The sequence below is a fragment of the Lipotes vexillifer genome, unplaced genomic scaffold (genome assembly GCF_000442215.2).
Source record: "Lipotes vexillifer unplaced genomic scaffold, Lipotes_vexillifer_v1.1 scaffold496, whole genome shotgun sequence".
NCBI classification, from domain to species: Eukaryota; Metazoa; Chordata; class Mammalia; order Artiodactyla; family Lipotidae; genus Lipotes; species Lipotes vexillifer.
The window spans coordinates 5172674-5186470 of NW_006786690.1; the positions used below are offsets into that span (position 1 = coordinate 5172674).

The following is a 13797-nucleotide window of genomic DNA, read 5'->3' on the forward strand; positions in this document are numbered from 1 at the left end:
TTGGGTGGATGGAAGGCTGCAGCTGGGGGAGGGCCAGAACCCCGCCCAGGAGAGATTTTCAACCCTGCAGGCAGGTTGGCCCCAAGCCAGATAAGGGCTCAGGTGAGTCACATTGCCAAGAGGCTGGGACAGATGTCCTCCAGGCAGGGTGGGACAATGACAATAGAGTCATGGCTCTTGGCTCTAGCTGTCTCCCCAGACTGCAATGGACTCACAAGTATGGCTGCTGAGTTGCTGGGTTTGCTCCTGGTCTGTGATGCTTCCAAGTGCCATGTGGCTGAAAGAATAAGGGAACACTCCTCCCACCATCTCAAGGCCAGGGACAAGGGGTGGGGGGCAATTGCTGTGTGGCAGGAGAGGATTTAATGAGCAGCCTATGCACTAATGGGGCAGGTCCTATGGTCTCTGGAGAAGGGGGCTGTTCCCTCCATTCTTGGGGAGCCCAGGGGAGTGAGATGCCCTTGAACTCTTTAAACCTGGGGTGGGGAAAGGACCCCTGTTGGTCTTGGTGGGGCACAGGAGGAGAGAGGGATGTGGGTAGGACTGCAGGGAGGGGCAGTCAGGTGAGAGGGGACAGAGCAGGAGGGGCAAGGGCTGATGGAAAGCCCATGATTTGCAATTGGTTTGTCAATGCAGCTAAGGAGCCAAGGTTGGAGGCGGCCCAGATGGGGCAAGGGTGGGGGCCGCTGTGGCTGGAGACCGTGTGGGGAGGGGCTCCCCACCAACGAGGACATCTGTCCTGCAGTGCTAGGGAGGGGCAGCTGGCCTTGACTGGGGGGTGGAGGAAGGGGGCTGGACCCCTCCCAAAACATCTCAGTTCACAGGGTCACTTACTGAGTCCTCACTGAGTGAGTGGGTGACCCACCCTCTTCCTCACTTAGTGCTTAAGCCCGTAGGCTCTGGAGCCAAAACATCAGGTTTTAATTCTGGCTGCTGGATGAGCTTGGGTAAGTCTCTTGCTCTCTCTGAGCCTCAGTGACTTCATCTTGAAAGCAAAATACCTACCTCCTAGGGCTGCTGCTGCTCCATGGCATGTGGGATTTTCCCAGACCAGAGCTCGAACCCGTGTGCCCTGCCCTGGCAGGTGGATTCTCAACCACTGCGCTACCAGGGAAGCCCCAACATTAGCTATTATTGCAAGTCTGTTGAGCCAGCAATGTTCGCTGGGCACCTTCCTTACCCCCATCTTACAGAAAGGGGAATTGAGGTTCGGACAAGTTCAATACTTACCTGAGGTCACAGCACAAACCAGTTACTTGCTGTCCTGCATCCCAAGTCCTCTCTCAGCAAGGGTGTATATAAGGATGTATATAAGTCTACACATGACCATCATCCCCAGCCCCCTGAGAGGGAATTTCCCAGGCCCCATAATGATGAGAGTCCTTTCCCCTCCCAGGTTGGCTGCTCTACCTCAAAAGCGCCGAGGTGGCTTGGCAAGAGGGCAGTTCTTGCTGGCTGGGGCTCCTGCCAAGCCACACCTGCCTCAGTGCTCCTGAACTCAGACGTGTCCTGGCTTGCTCCTGCCATACAGGGATTTAGGAAAGTGCTGTTTTGGCAGCTGGCAAGCAGAGAGCCCATATCCTTGAGGGTGGTAGGGGAGGACGGTGTGTGACTCACTGTGCTTGGGTGGATGGAAGGCTGCAGCTGGGGGAGGGCCAGAACCCCGCCCAGGAGAGATTTTCAACCCTGCAGGCAGGTTGGCCCCAAGCCAGATAAGGGCTCAGGTGAGTCACATTGCCAAGAGGCTGGGACAGATGTCCTCCAGGCAGGGTGGGACAATGACAATAGAGTCATGGCTCTTGGCTCTAGCTGTCTCCCCAGACTGCAATGGACTCACAAGTATGGCTGCTGAGTTGCTGGGTTTGCTCCTGGTCTGTGATGCTTCCAAGTGCCATGTGGCTGAAAGAATAAGGGAACACTCCTCCCACCATCTCAAGGCCAGGGACAAGGGGTGGGGGGCAATTGCTGTGTGGCAGGAGAGGATTTAATGAGCAGCCTATGCACTAATGGGGCAGGTCCTATGGTCTCTGGAGAAGGGGGCTGTTCCCTCCATTCTTGGGGAGCCCAGGGGAGTGAGATGCCCTTGAACTCTTTAAACCTGGGGTGGGGAAAGGACCCCTGTTGGTCTTGGTGGGGCACAGGAGGAGAGAGGGATGTGGGTAGGACTGCAGGGAGGGGCAGTCAGGTGAGAGGGGACAGAGCAGGAGGGGCAAGGGCTGATGGAAAGCCCATGATTTGCAATTGGTTTGTCAATGCAGCTAAGGAGCCAAGGTTGGAGGCGGCCCAGATGGGGCAAGGGTGGGGGCCGCTGTGGCTGGAGACCGTGTGGGGAGGGGCTCCCCACCAACGAGGACATCTGTCCTGCAGTGCTAGGGAGGGGCAGCTGGCCTTGACTGGGGGGTGGAGGAAGGGGGCTGGACCCCTCCCAAAACATCTCAGTTCACAGGGTCACTTACTGAGTCCTCACTGAGTGAGTGGGTGACCCACCCTCTTCCTCACTTAGTGCTTAAGCCCGTAGGCTCTGGAGCCAAAACATCAGGTTTTAATTCTGGCTGCTGGATGAGCTTGGGTAAGTCTCTTGCTCTCTCTGAGCCTCAGTGACTTCATCTTGAAAGCAAAATACCTACCTCCTAGGGCTGCTGCGAGGATTAAATGAGAGGGTGAATGTGGGGCCCTGGCACTGACAATGTCAGGTGCTTTGGCACATAATAAGTGCTCTACCAGGTCAGTCTCTCAGGGGTGGTTCTGGGCAGGAGGTGGGGTAGGCAGCTCCCCATCACCCTCCCTCCTGTGTCCCTGGGCTTGGGGTTAGCTGGACCCCGGCCGGCAGGCCTGACTCCAGGCTGGGCCCTGAGAGCCCAGGACCTAAGGCCAGAGCCACACCTCCCCTCACGGGAGAAGGGGGCTTTTAGTCTCCTTGACCCCATTCTGGCCTCCCAGACTCTCCTGGTTTGGAAGGCCTCTGTGGCCCCCAGAGGACCTCAGGATCCCCTGGAGTTGGGGAGGCCGGAGAGAGACATTCCTGATCTTATGGGACACAGCCTAGCTTTCTGGGAAGATGGAGGAATAGCACATTCCTCCTGAAATAATTGTCCTGGAGCTATTTCCAGAGGCTCTTAATGCCCAGGCCAGAAATGGCCAGTGATCTCGGCGCCTGGGTACCTTCAGGACAAACAGCATAGAGGTCCAGCCCTCTTGCTGGCCGCCTGCCTGCCTGCCCGGCCCCCGGCCCAGAACAGAAGCAGGCCTGGCTGAGGCCCCACAAGGGAACGGTTGCCACTGCTTCCCTGGCCCACTGAGTTTCCCTACACCCCTCTTCCTCCCTCTCCGGGGTCCCTCTGAGCCCTCCTCTTGGCTCCCTGTTTCAGTGGCTGTAACCACCCCGCCTCAGGGCAAAAGGTCCTTCACAGCTGGGGAATGTCCAGTGGAGGCTTCTCTGTGTGTATGTGCTTTGTGATCTTGCAGCTGATCATTAGGAAACATCAGATAAACCCAAATTGGAGAACATTCTCCAAAACAATTTGCCTGTGCTCTTCAAAGCTATCAATGTCATAAGAGACAAAGACTGAGGAACTTCCAGGTTGAAGGAGACCAAAGAGACCAGAAAACTAAAGGCAAGCCTGATTGTGAATTGGCTTCTGGATTGGAGATACAGCTGCCATGGAGAACGTCGGAGGGAATAATCATCGGTAAACTGCAGACAGTGTATGAACTAACAGTGCTGTATTAGTGTTAACTATCCTGTATTTGATAACTGGATATGTAAGAAAGTGTCCTTGTTCTTCCAGCTTGTAGGAGATACACGCTGAAGTAAAGGTGTATTCAAGAGTAGAGGCTGCCATTGTCTGCAACTTACTCTCAAAATAATAATAATGTGTGTGTGTGTGTGTGTGTGTGTACGGTGATAAATGTGGCAAAATATTAATAATCAGTAGATTCGAATGAAGAGTATATGGGAGTTCATTATCTTGTAAGTTTTCAGTAAGTTTGAAAAATTTTCAAAATAGAAAGTAAAAGTGTATTTTCAATACTTGTGGGAAGGAAATGATGGAGGGCAAATACCATGAAATCTCAAAGGGGGATCTTGTTCATTCATTCAACGGATATGTCCAAGATGCTCCTTATGGACCAGGACCCATTGGGGTGGGGGGCACAGGAGTTCTGAAAGGAATCCTCAGGCTCTAGCCCACCACCCAGTAGGGGCCCAACACGGGGTTGCTGACTGCAGGAGGACCAGGCAAGAAGGGAGGAAAGACAGCGCTGTTATGTTATGGGTCACTCAGAGGGACAGCACTTTAGGGAGACTTGATAAATGTTTTCTGACCCAACGAGAAAAGAAAATTGATGCTGACCACAGCCAACGAGAGTTATATCAGGCCCGGCACGGAACTTCCTGACTCTCAGCATAATTAAACACTAGAAAAACAACAGGGAACACTGGAAAAAGTCCACCCTAGCCTCACTTTAAAAATAGGTCCCATCTGTCATGGAGAGCTTAACGTGGTACTTGCCCTGAGGCAGGAGCCTGACCAGGATGACCCCTGGAGGCCTCTCCCAGCTCCAGGATTCCATGATTGTATGACATGGCCAGCAGTCTGGAGTAGCGGCCTGAGGGTGTTCCCCAGCGGAGAGCAAGAGGAAGCCTAAGTCGTCTACCTCCTGAAGGTAGAGTGAGAGTGGGAGAGGGCACTTAGGGCAGGTGGGACCAGGCAGCCAGGAAGGGAAGGGAAGGGGGGCCTTGGGGACCAACCCTCAGCCACCTCCCATATTTCTGGAGGAGGAGATGGGGCGGGGGAACCGGGGATGGAAGAGGCAAGAGTCTGGACATTCCACGCGATTCAGACCCAATGGACAAGGGCAGCTGAAGGGCCCTGGGCTGGGAGAGGAGCAGGCAGCTGTTTTCCGGGTGGGACAGGCTCAGATACTGCTCCGTTCTCACTAGGCAGAAGTGGAAAATTAGCATCAAGCCGGCGGTAGTGGGGGAGAGAAATCAGAACCTTCCTTCTGGTAAGGGGGACTGCTGGGGACCTGAGGGACAATGGGAATGGGGGTGGGGCTCCACTGCCCAGGCAGGCCCAGGGACAGGAGGCGGGGTTAAATGGACTGGAGCCTGGGCAGGCCCTAGTCCCTGTGAGGTGCCCACTTTTAGACCAGAAGGAGTAGGAATCCCAAAGCCCACTTCTCTTGGGGGTGGATGAGGAGCTCCCTACTGTCAGAGAGGATGAAGACCAAATATCCTGGAAGGTTGTGTCTCACAAGCGCAGCCCCATTAGTAGACTTACAGCACCACCTTGCCCCCGCTCCCTCAACTTGGGGTTCATAGAGTCAAGATCATCTCAGTTACAGGGTTAACAAGCACCCCTCTCCATCTGGTTTTCCCCATCAGTGCCCCCATCCAGGCAGACAGGACAACAGGTGTGGTGAGAATTCTTCCTCAGTAGACTGAGGTGGGGGGGGCAAAGTCACCCCGACGATGTGGCATTGTCTCTTAAGGGTCATCAGACACGCTCAAGATAGTACCTTGGCCCCCACCACTTACAAGCTGTGTTATCTGAGGCAAGTCACGTCATCTCTCTGAGCCTCAGTTTCCCCACCTGTCAAATAGGAATAGAATAGTAACTACCTCCTAGATTTGTAGTGAGACTTACAATGTAAGGCACAAGCAAAGGGCTGGGCAAAGAGAGAGGGCATGTATCGCATCGCTTCCAAGACGTATTTTTTAGTATGAGGGTGCATTGAGTAGTGGATGGTTAACTATTTGATATTACCTCCAAAGAATGTGTGTCTCAGTACCTGGAATTTCACCATTAGAGATTCAGTCCTTTGCCTTTGTAGTCTCCTAGTGTCCCTGCTTAAAAGGTAAATAGGGGCTTCCTGGGTGGCGCAGTGGTTGAGAGTCCGCCTGCCGATGCAGGGGACACGGCTTCATGCCCCAGTCCGGGAAGATCCCACATGCCGTGGAGCGGCTGGGCCCGTGAGCCATGGCCGCTGAGCCTGCGTGTCCGGAGCCTGTGCTCTGCAACGGGAGAGGCCACAGCAGTGAGAGGCCTGCGTACCACAAAAAAAAAAAAAGGTAAATGGGAATTTCAGAATGTGGGCTAGAGTTAAAGGAAAACAGAGACTGCCCCACTTTTCCTAGGGGTCCTCTTGTTCTCAGCGTCTTGCCTTCTTCCCCATCTCTTGTCCTCTGTGCTTTCTGAAGAATAGGGTGGCCGTTTTCCAGCTTGAAAATCCCTGGACCTGGGAGGAGGATGGGAAGAGGAACACCCGGCAAGAAAGCCCAGGGGAGGTGGCAAGGAGAGGTGACCCAGCTCTCTCCTCGCCAGGCCCGGGGGACCAGCTTCCAGGTGTATTCTCCGCAGTTCCGCACCACGAAGCCTTGTCTGCCCGACCGGGACGATGCCTGGACGCCAAGCGAGCCGTTCTAACACCTGCAGCCTCTTGAGCCATCCCACCAATGTGTCCTTTCTGGCCTGGGCTGGGACTCCAGGCTGGTCCCACGGCCCCAGTGTGACCTGGGCTAACAACCTCAAGTGCTCTCGTACCTGAGTGGCTCAGAGGCAAGCAGCAGCCTTTCAGAGCAGTCTGACAACCCCGGCTCCCCCAGACTTCCAGTGAGGAGAATCTGCATGGGCCGGCCCTACAACTCCAGGTGTGTGGAGACAAGCCACTTGGTGAAGTGCCCTAAGGTGGCCAGAAAGCCCGCTTGTCATGGCAGTCCCCACTGCCTGCTCTGTACAGATCGTCCCTCGGGTCCCTCTGGCCCCATCTCCCTGGACCAACTCATCAGAGGCATCAACTACCTTGACAGATCCACCAATGCCTTCTACACCAACCACCCTAAGTCATCCCTGAGCCTGCCGAGGCTTGCAGCCAGCTACCTGGAACGCGCTGCCAACTCCATCCACTTGGACCACCTGGACCACTCCTTCCCCCGCAGGTACTCCAACCCCAGCACCAGACTGGCCGCCTCTGACAACTGCGCCAGCACCTGCATGGCGCCGTCCTCCAGGGCTGTCCATGCTTTGCAGTACGTGGATGACTCCACCAACCCGAGCTGCCCTCACGGGCCTCCTAGCCGGAACCTCACTCCCATGCTGCCGCAGAAGCCAGGGATAAAGTTGCCTGAGCTCCCTCTGTTCGGCAATGGGATCTTTTCCTTAGGTCATCTGCCCAAGTTCTGGGGAGCAATCCTCTTGGGCTGGAGAGTCCCCGAGCCCATCTCTAAGCCCTGTAGCTGGTGGTGACATCAACACCAACCGTGAAGTGGGCACATATCCATCAGGCTGCAGTTGTGGAAAGTGAATTGTCTGTGGCAAAATGTACCTTCCAAGCCTCCATTGGGAGTGGTGGTGGGGACAGCCATTTAGATGGGGGGTTAGACACTTGAGGACCTACAGGGCCGGGCAGGTAAAAGTGAATGGGTGAAGGGGGCTGGGTGGTAGTAGGCAGTGGTGGAGTCTGTGACTGAGTGGAGAGGGGATACCTTGTCTAAATCCAGCTCTCAAATGGGCGGTTGCCTTTTCAAGAGAAGCCAGGAATCTGATTTTCTATGTGTTAGCAACAAATTTAAAAATATCATGGTGTTTGAGGGCTGAACAAAAGTACTTGCAAGCTGAATGTGAGGCCCACAGATCTGAGCTTGGAATCTCTGATTTACACCTTGAATGAATCACTGGGGAGCTTCTCAGCCTCCCTTAGCCTCTGTTGAGGCTGTTCATTCTCAATCCCTATTCATATTCTTCTTTTTTTTTTTTTTTTTTTTTTTTTTAAGAATTGTTATTGGGCTTCCCTGGTGGCGCAGTGGTTGAGAGTCCGCCTGCCGATGCAGGGGACACGGGTTCGTGTCCCGGTCTGGGAAGATCCCACATGCCGCGGAGCGGCTGGGCCCGTGAGCCATGGCCGCTGAGCCTGCGCGTCCAGAGCCTGTGCTCCACAACGGGAGAGGCCACAACAGTGAGAGGCCCGCGTACCCCCCCCCAAAAAAAAGAATTGTTATTGATTTTAGCACAGCCCCATGTAAGAAGAAAGGTAGAAGTAATAATGATGAGGATGACAGTGGTGATAGGAAAGCCTCACAGAAACTTACTATGTGGCAAGTACTGTGCTAAGTACTTTATATATATTTGTTCTTTTAAAGATGTGGTTTTAATGACCAGGGCCCAGGGTGGATGTAGAGCAAACCTTGATGGCTAGTGTGACATGCGTTGGAACAGGCAACCAGGGATGGTTAGAGGTTGGGGGACAGCCTTTCCTGGGAAATCTCTGAGGAGAGTGCTCTGTCCAGGCCAGGTGAGAGCTGGAAGGGTTAGAATGAGGTGGGAATATCTGGGGAAATGTTCCCTGGGCCACCGAGGGGTCCAAACCTTCAGAGACTCAACTGATTTGGGTGCTGAGGAATCAGGCCCCACAAGGCACCCAGTTATTCACCATCCTTCTGCCTAAGGGACTCTACAGACCAGATTCCAGACGAGTTTTGCCACCAGCCTGCCCTGAGACCTTGGGGACATCACTTCCCCTCTCCAGGCCTCTGTTTCCCTTTCTGTAACATGAGTGGGGTCCTTTTGATGGTCTCTAAAGGCCCTCAGACTAGAATATTTCTGAGTCTCTCCTCCGAGTCCAAAGCCAGGCCTGGAGCTTCCTGAGCTGAGAACTGAGAGTGCCTCCACCCAAGAATTCAGGCTTCCAGAGTCCTGAGCCATCTTTCCAGGGGCCATTTCAGGCCTCAGGGCCCATTTCTCCGTGGTTCTGAATTTTGAGCCCAGTCCCTTCTTGCTGGAGTTTTCCTCTCTCCTTGGAAATATGACGGCCAATAGCAACTCAGAATGTGGAATGGGGCTGACCTTGAAATAACACAGAACCTGCAGGTCTACAAATTTCCATGTCTTTTGGAGGTCGCCTGCCGTGGCCTAGCCCTGTGACTAGGCAGAGAAGGCAGCAAGCCTGCAATATCCATGAGATTGACACGGTGGTCCCAAGGCAGGAGGAAGGAAGGAGGCACCGAAACCTTAGCCCATTGAATTCACCTCCACTTTTTTTTTTTTTTTTTTTTTTTGCAATACGCGGGCCTCTCACTGTTGTGGCCTCTCCCGTTGCGGAGCACAGGCTCCAGACGCGCAGGCTCAGCGGCCATGGCTCACGGGCCCAGCTGCTCCGCGGCGTGTGGGATCTTCCTGGACCGGGGCACAAACCCGTGTCCCCTGCATTGGCAGGCGGACTCTCAACCACTGCACCACCAGGGAAGCCCTCACCTCCACTTTTATTCCATCTCTGAGGACTGGGGAGATCCTCCCAGGGTCCAAAGCTCAGCAGTGCAGCACACTCTTTATTCTGTCTCTTGCACCCCTTCCCTCCCCAGGGAGAAGACTTTGGCCTTTGTCTGGTGGGTGCTCAGGCCCCTAGTGACCCATTGCCCAGGCGAACATTCACGGGAATACAGCTCATTGGGGTCCATTTTGGCCCAGCTCAAGAGATAGTTCAAGAGTGTCCTGTTTCCTAAACACTCTCTCTGGCCACTCAAGGCATCCCCTTCTTGCTCTAGGCACATATTTGCATTCGAGTCAACTTTGACTCTCCTGGAGAGGCCTACTTTCAAAACTGTCCAATTTCCCCTAATCAGAGAATCAGCCCCTTGACCAGAACACTGCTCTCGGGGTCTCCAGTAACTAGCCCAGTTCTGGCTCACAAAATGAGCTCATTTATTACACTGATGTTGATTACAAGCTCTCGTGCCCAATAGGTGCTCAGTAACCTTAACTATTATTACCTTAAAAATAATCACAGGGTTTCCCTGGTGGTGCACTGGTTAAGAATCCGCCTGCCATTTCAGGGGACACGGGTTCGAGCCCTGGTCCGGGAAGATCCCACATGCCGTGGAGCAACTAAGCCCGTGCACCACAACTACTGAGCCTGTGCTATAGAGCCCGTGAGCCATAACTACTGAACCCATGTGCCACAACTACTGAAGGCTGAGCGCTAGAGTCTGTGCTCTGAAATAAGAGAAGCCACCTCAATGAGAAGCCCGCTCACTGCAACTAAGAGTAGCCTCCACTCGCCGCAACTAGAGAAAGCCCACGCACATTAACAAAGACCCAAAGCAGCCAAAAATAAATACATAAATAAATTTATTAAAAAAAAAGAAGAATCACAGTGTCTCACACACAATGAATATTTAATAACTAATAATATTAATCATGACAGCCAACATTTATCAAGCTCTTAAATATACTCCAGGCATTGTTTTAAGTGCTTTGTGTGTATTAACTCAATCATCTCATCAATCCTTTAAGAAAGGATTGTCCCTATTGTATAGATGAGGAAACTGAGGCACAGAGCGGTCAGGAACAAATGATTATGATGAAGATGGTTACAGTTATAGAACACGGTGGCTCTCCAGCAAAACGATTTGAGGGAATTCCCTGGTGGTCCAGTGGTTAGGACTCAGCACTCTTACAGCCGGGGCCCGAGTTCAATCCCTGGTCGGGGAACTAAGATCCCTCAAAACCTGCAGCATAGCCAAAAAAAAAAAAAAAAAAGAGGTTGACATTTTCATTATAGATTACTATATGCAGAGCAGGCACTCAGTAATAATAATTATCTTCATGATTACAACATCTTGCACGTAGTAGGTGCTCAGTGAATGATAGATGTCAGTGCAGAGCTCTGTACATAGCGAGTGCTCAAGTTTGAAGACTGAGGATTAGATCGTACCCAAAAGCGACAGGATCCCTGCACTGCCCTAACTCTTACTCAGGGTAGAAACTAACTACTCATGATTCTCTCCCACCAGTCACTCAGCCCAAGTCCAGAGAAGGTTCTTAGTTAGAGAAGGCCCTCTGCTCTGTGTGGCCATGCAGAGGTCACAGGAAGTCCCCCATGTCCACTGTTCAAGCCATGCATCTGCAGGGTCCATGTAAACAGGAAGCAGCACACCGGCTGCAGAACAATGCCAGAGGCTGCTGTGCTGTCCATCTTGTGTTACAGAAGCAGCTTACGTGTCCCTGCAGCTGAGGGTGGCCGGGGAAAGTCCTTCACACCTGCAGACGTATGTCACTGTTATTGAGCACCCACACTGTGTGTCAGGCATGCTGCCAAGGCCTGAAACACAGGCTCACAGCCCTCTGCTCCTTGTGAGTCTAGGTTTTAGTACCCATTTTACAGAGGGGGAAACTGAGGAAGCTGGTAAATAGTAGAGCTGGGATTCTACCCCAGGGCTCTGGCCCTCAACCAGTGCCCTTTCTATCCAAAGTGCAGTTTCTTTCTCAGTATTTATTGAACAGATTCCAAGAGAAAGAGGGGTAAATCTTGGCCTCCAAAATATGCAGAAATTTAGACAAAGTAAGGATGGTATTTAACCCTAGAGGTTCGGGCTGCCCCCAACACCAGTGTTCTGATCAGGGCAGCATTAACCTCAAATACATTCTTCCCAGGAAATAATAAACAAAAGGAGAAATTCCCTCAAAGCCCACCTGTGGTCTCAATTACCCAATCCACTGGTCCCTGTGGCCTTTGGTAACACTGAGTATAGGTGCATGATATTAGAATTCCTTTTGTATATTTAAAACAATCTGGGGGACTTCCCTGGTGGCTCAGTGGTTAAGAATCTGCCTGCCAATGCAGGGGACATGGGTTTGAGCCCTGGTCCAGGAAGATCCCACATGCCGCGGAGCAAGTAAGCCTGTGTGCCACAACTACTGAGCCTGCGCTCTAGAGCCCAAGAGCCACAACTACTGAAGTCGCACACCTAGAGTCCGTGCTCTGCAACAAGAGAAGCCACCACAATGAGAAGTCCATGCACTGCAACAAATAATAGCCCCTGCTTGCAGCAACTAGAGAAAGCCCAAGCACAGCAACAAAGACCCAACGCGGCCAAAAATAAATAAATAAATTTACTAAAAAAACCAATCTGATATGGCCCTTTTCAAAGAGTTAATCTGATATAATGATTCTATGATTCTAGGAAATATACACAGCTTTTTGTGTTACCGTGTGTGTTGCCAAGACACACTCATCCTATTCCTGACCTTCACCATACCCTAAACTTTCCTCATCTCTGAACCTAACCCCCTCAGCCTTAGCCCACCTCACCCCCATTCCTGAGGCCCACTTTATCTCTTCTGCCAGCATGTGACTGGTGCTGCTTGCTCTACAGAGGAAACAGAAAACTGGGGGTGTGTGACACCTTCCCCACTAGTTGCATCCACACGGCCCCCTTTTAAGCAGAAATCTCGAGAGGCAGAGCCTCAGATGTGTGCTCTGCCCGAGTTGGTACCACCATTTTTGGCAAACTCTTTTAACAGCCTCCTGAGCCCCTCCCAACAGGGCAGGAATTTCTCATGAACAATTGAACAAAGCCGGGAACTCGAGGGAGAAGGCACAGGACATTCCAAAAGGATTTCTCTCAAGCTCCAAAAGACAACATGTGGGAACACTGCAGAAGGCTTATAGCCTAGCAAAGAAAAGCATGAAAGGGACAGAAAGTCTGCCCAGTAGGAAGGGCAGTGCAGGCTGGAGGAAGGAACAAGGGGCTGGGGGTCAGGAGGTCTGAGTGGGAGGCCTGCCTCTGTCACTCGTGACCCTGCGGAAGCCACCCCACCTCTCTGGCCTCAGGTTTGTGGTCCTGAAAAACTGAGGGAACTATAAAAATAAACCACAGATGCATACATATCAGCTCAGAGCAATGCTTTATGAATCACAGAGACCTGGAGGCAGCCCAAATACCCAAAGACAGGATAGGGTTAATGAATAACGGTGTGGTGATGAGACCTGACACCAAATAATTATTAGAAATATCGGGACTTCCCTGGTGGCGCAGTGGATAAGAGTCCGCGCTCCCAATGCAGGGGGCCCAGGTTCGATCCTTGGTCAGGGAACTAGATCCCACATGCATGCCACAACTAAGAGTTCTCACGCCATAACTGAGGAACCCGCCTGCCACAACTAAGACCCAGCACAACCAAATAAATAAATTTTTTTAAAGAAATATTACGTGCAAAGTCAACACGACTGCTATTCAGAGTCGCTGGCCCACAGATTGCTAACGATTACCAACTGCAATGAAGAGCTCGTACCAGAATGTAAATCCATGAGCTGCTTCCAAAACGGAACAAGTATTCCAAGAACAAATAGTGTCAGCTGAGCTAAACAGAGTGCTTACTGACACAGTTGATTTATGCTCTGAGCAAACTTCTTGTCTCATCTCGGACTGGTAATACACAGTTTGGGGACTGGCACTGGTCCACAGAGCCATTTTTAAGTAGCCCTGGTCTTGACTGACACATAGAACTGTGTTTATGAAAATGTTAAGTGAGAAAAACAAGACAGGAAATTGTCAGCATGTGCTGATCACAGGAGTAAAATGCCCATGTGTGCAGTGACAAAGGAAGGAAACTGAGCATTTATGGAGCTCCAACTACGGCCCCCATCCAGACGTCTTCTAGAGCTGAAGCAGGGGTGTGTGGGCAGGAATGTGAGGGGCTGTATGGAGGCCATGAGAACTCCAGCCTGGATGGAGGGGAGTGGTGGCGGTGTGAGGAGCTCGAGTGACAAATTCCAATCACAGAGACCATTTATGGTCAGCTCCAGGAGTCAGGGGCAGTATCTGCCAAATGTGTTATGAGAAACACCAGTCTTGTGAGATGTTAAAAGGTTTTTCCAAAAAACAAGTGGGTTCCATTCTTGAATATGTTGAGGAATGCTGGGTTAAGCAGAGTTGGACAGGCGACTTTACTGGAGGCCTGCTCAGAAACTTTCCTGTGCTGGTGTCCCTCGAGATGGCCAAAGTGTGGGAAAGAGGAC

The 13797-nt window shown here is 52.1% G+C and overlaps 1 protein-coding gene across 1 annotated transcript; it reads left to right on the forward strand.

Annotated features, from left to right (window-relative positions):
• Window positions 1-6399: 6399 nt before the first annotated feature.
• LOC103071395 (uncharacterized) lies at window positions 6400-7247 on the forward strand. Its single transcript, XM_082931137.1, is given in 2 exon segments — window positions 6400-6544; window positions 6547-7247. Coding segments are annotated over 2 exon segments (846 nt in total).
• The last annotated feature ends 6550 nt before the right edge of the window (window positions 7248-13797 follow it).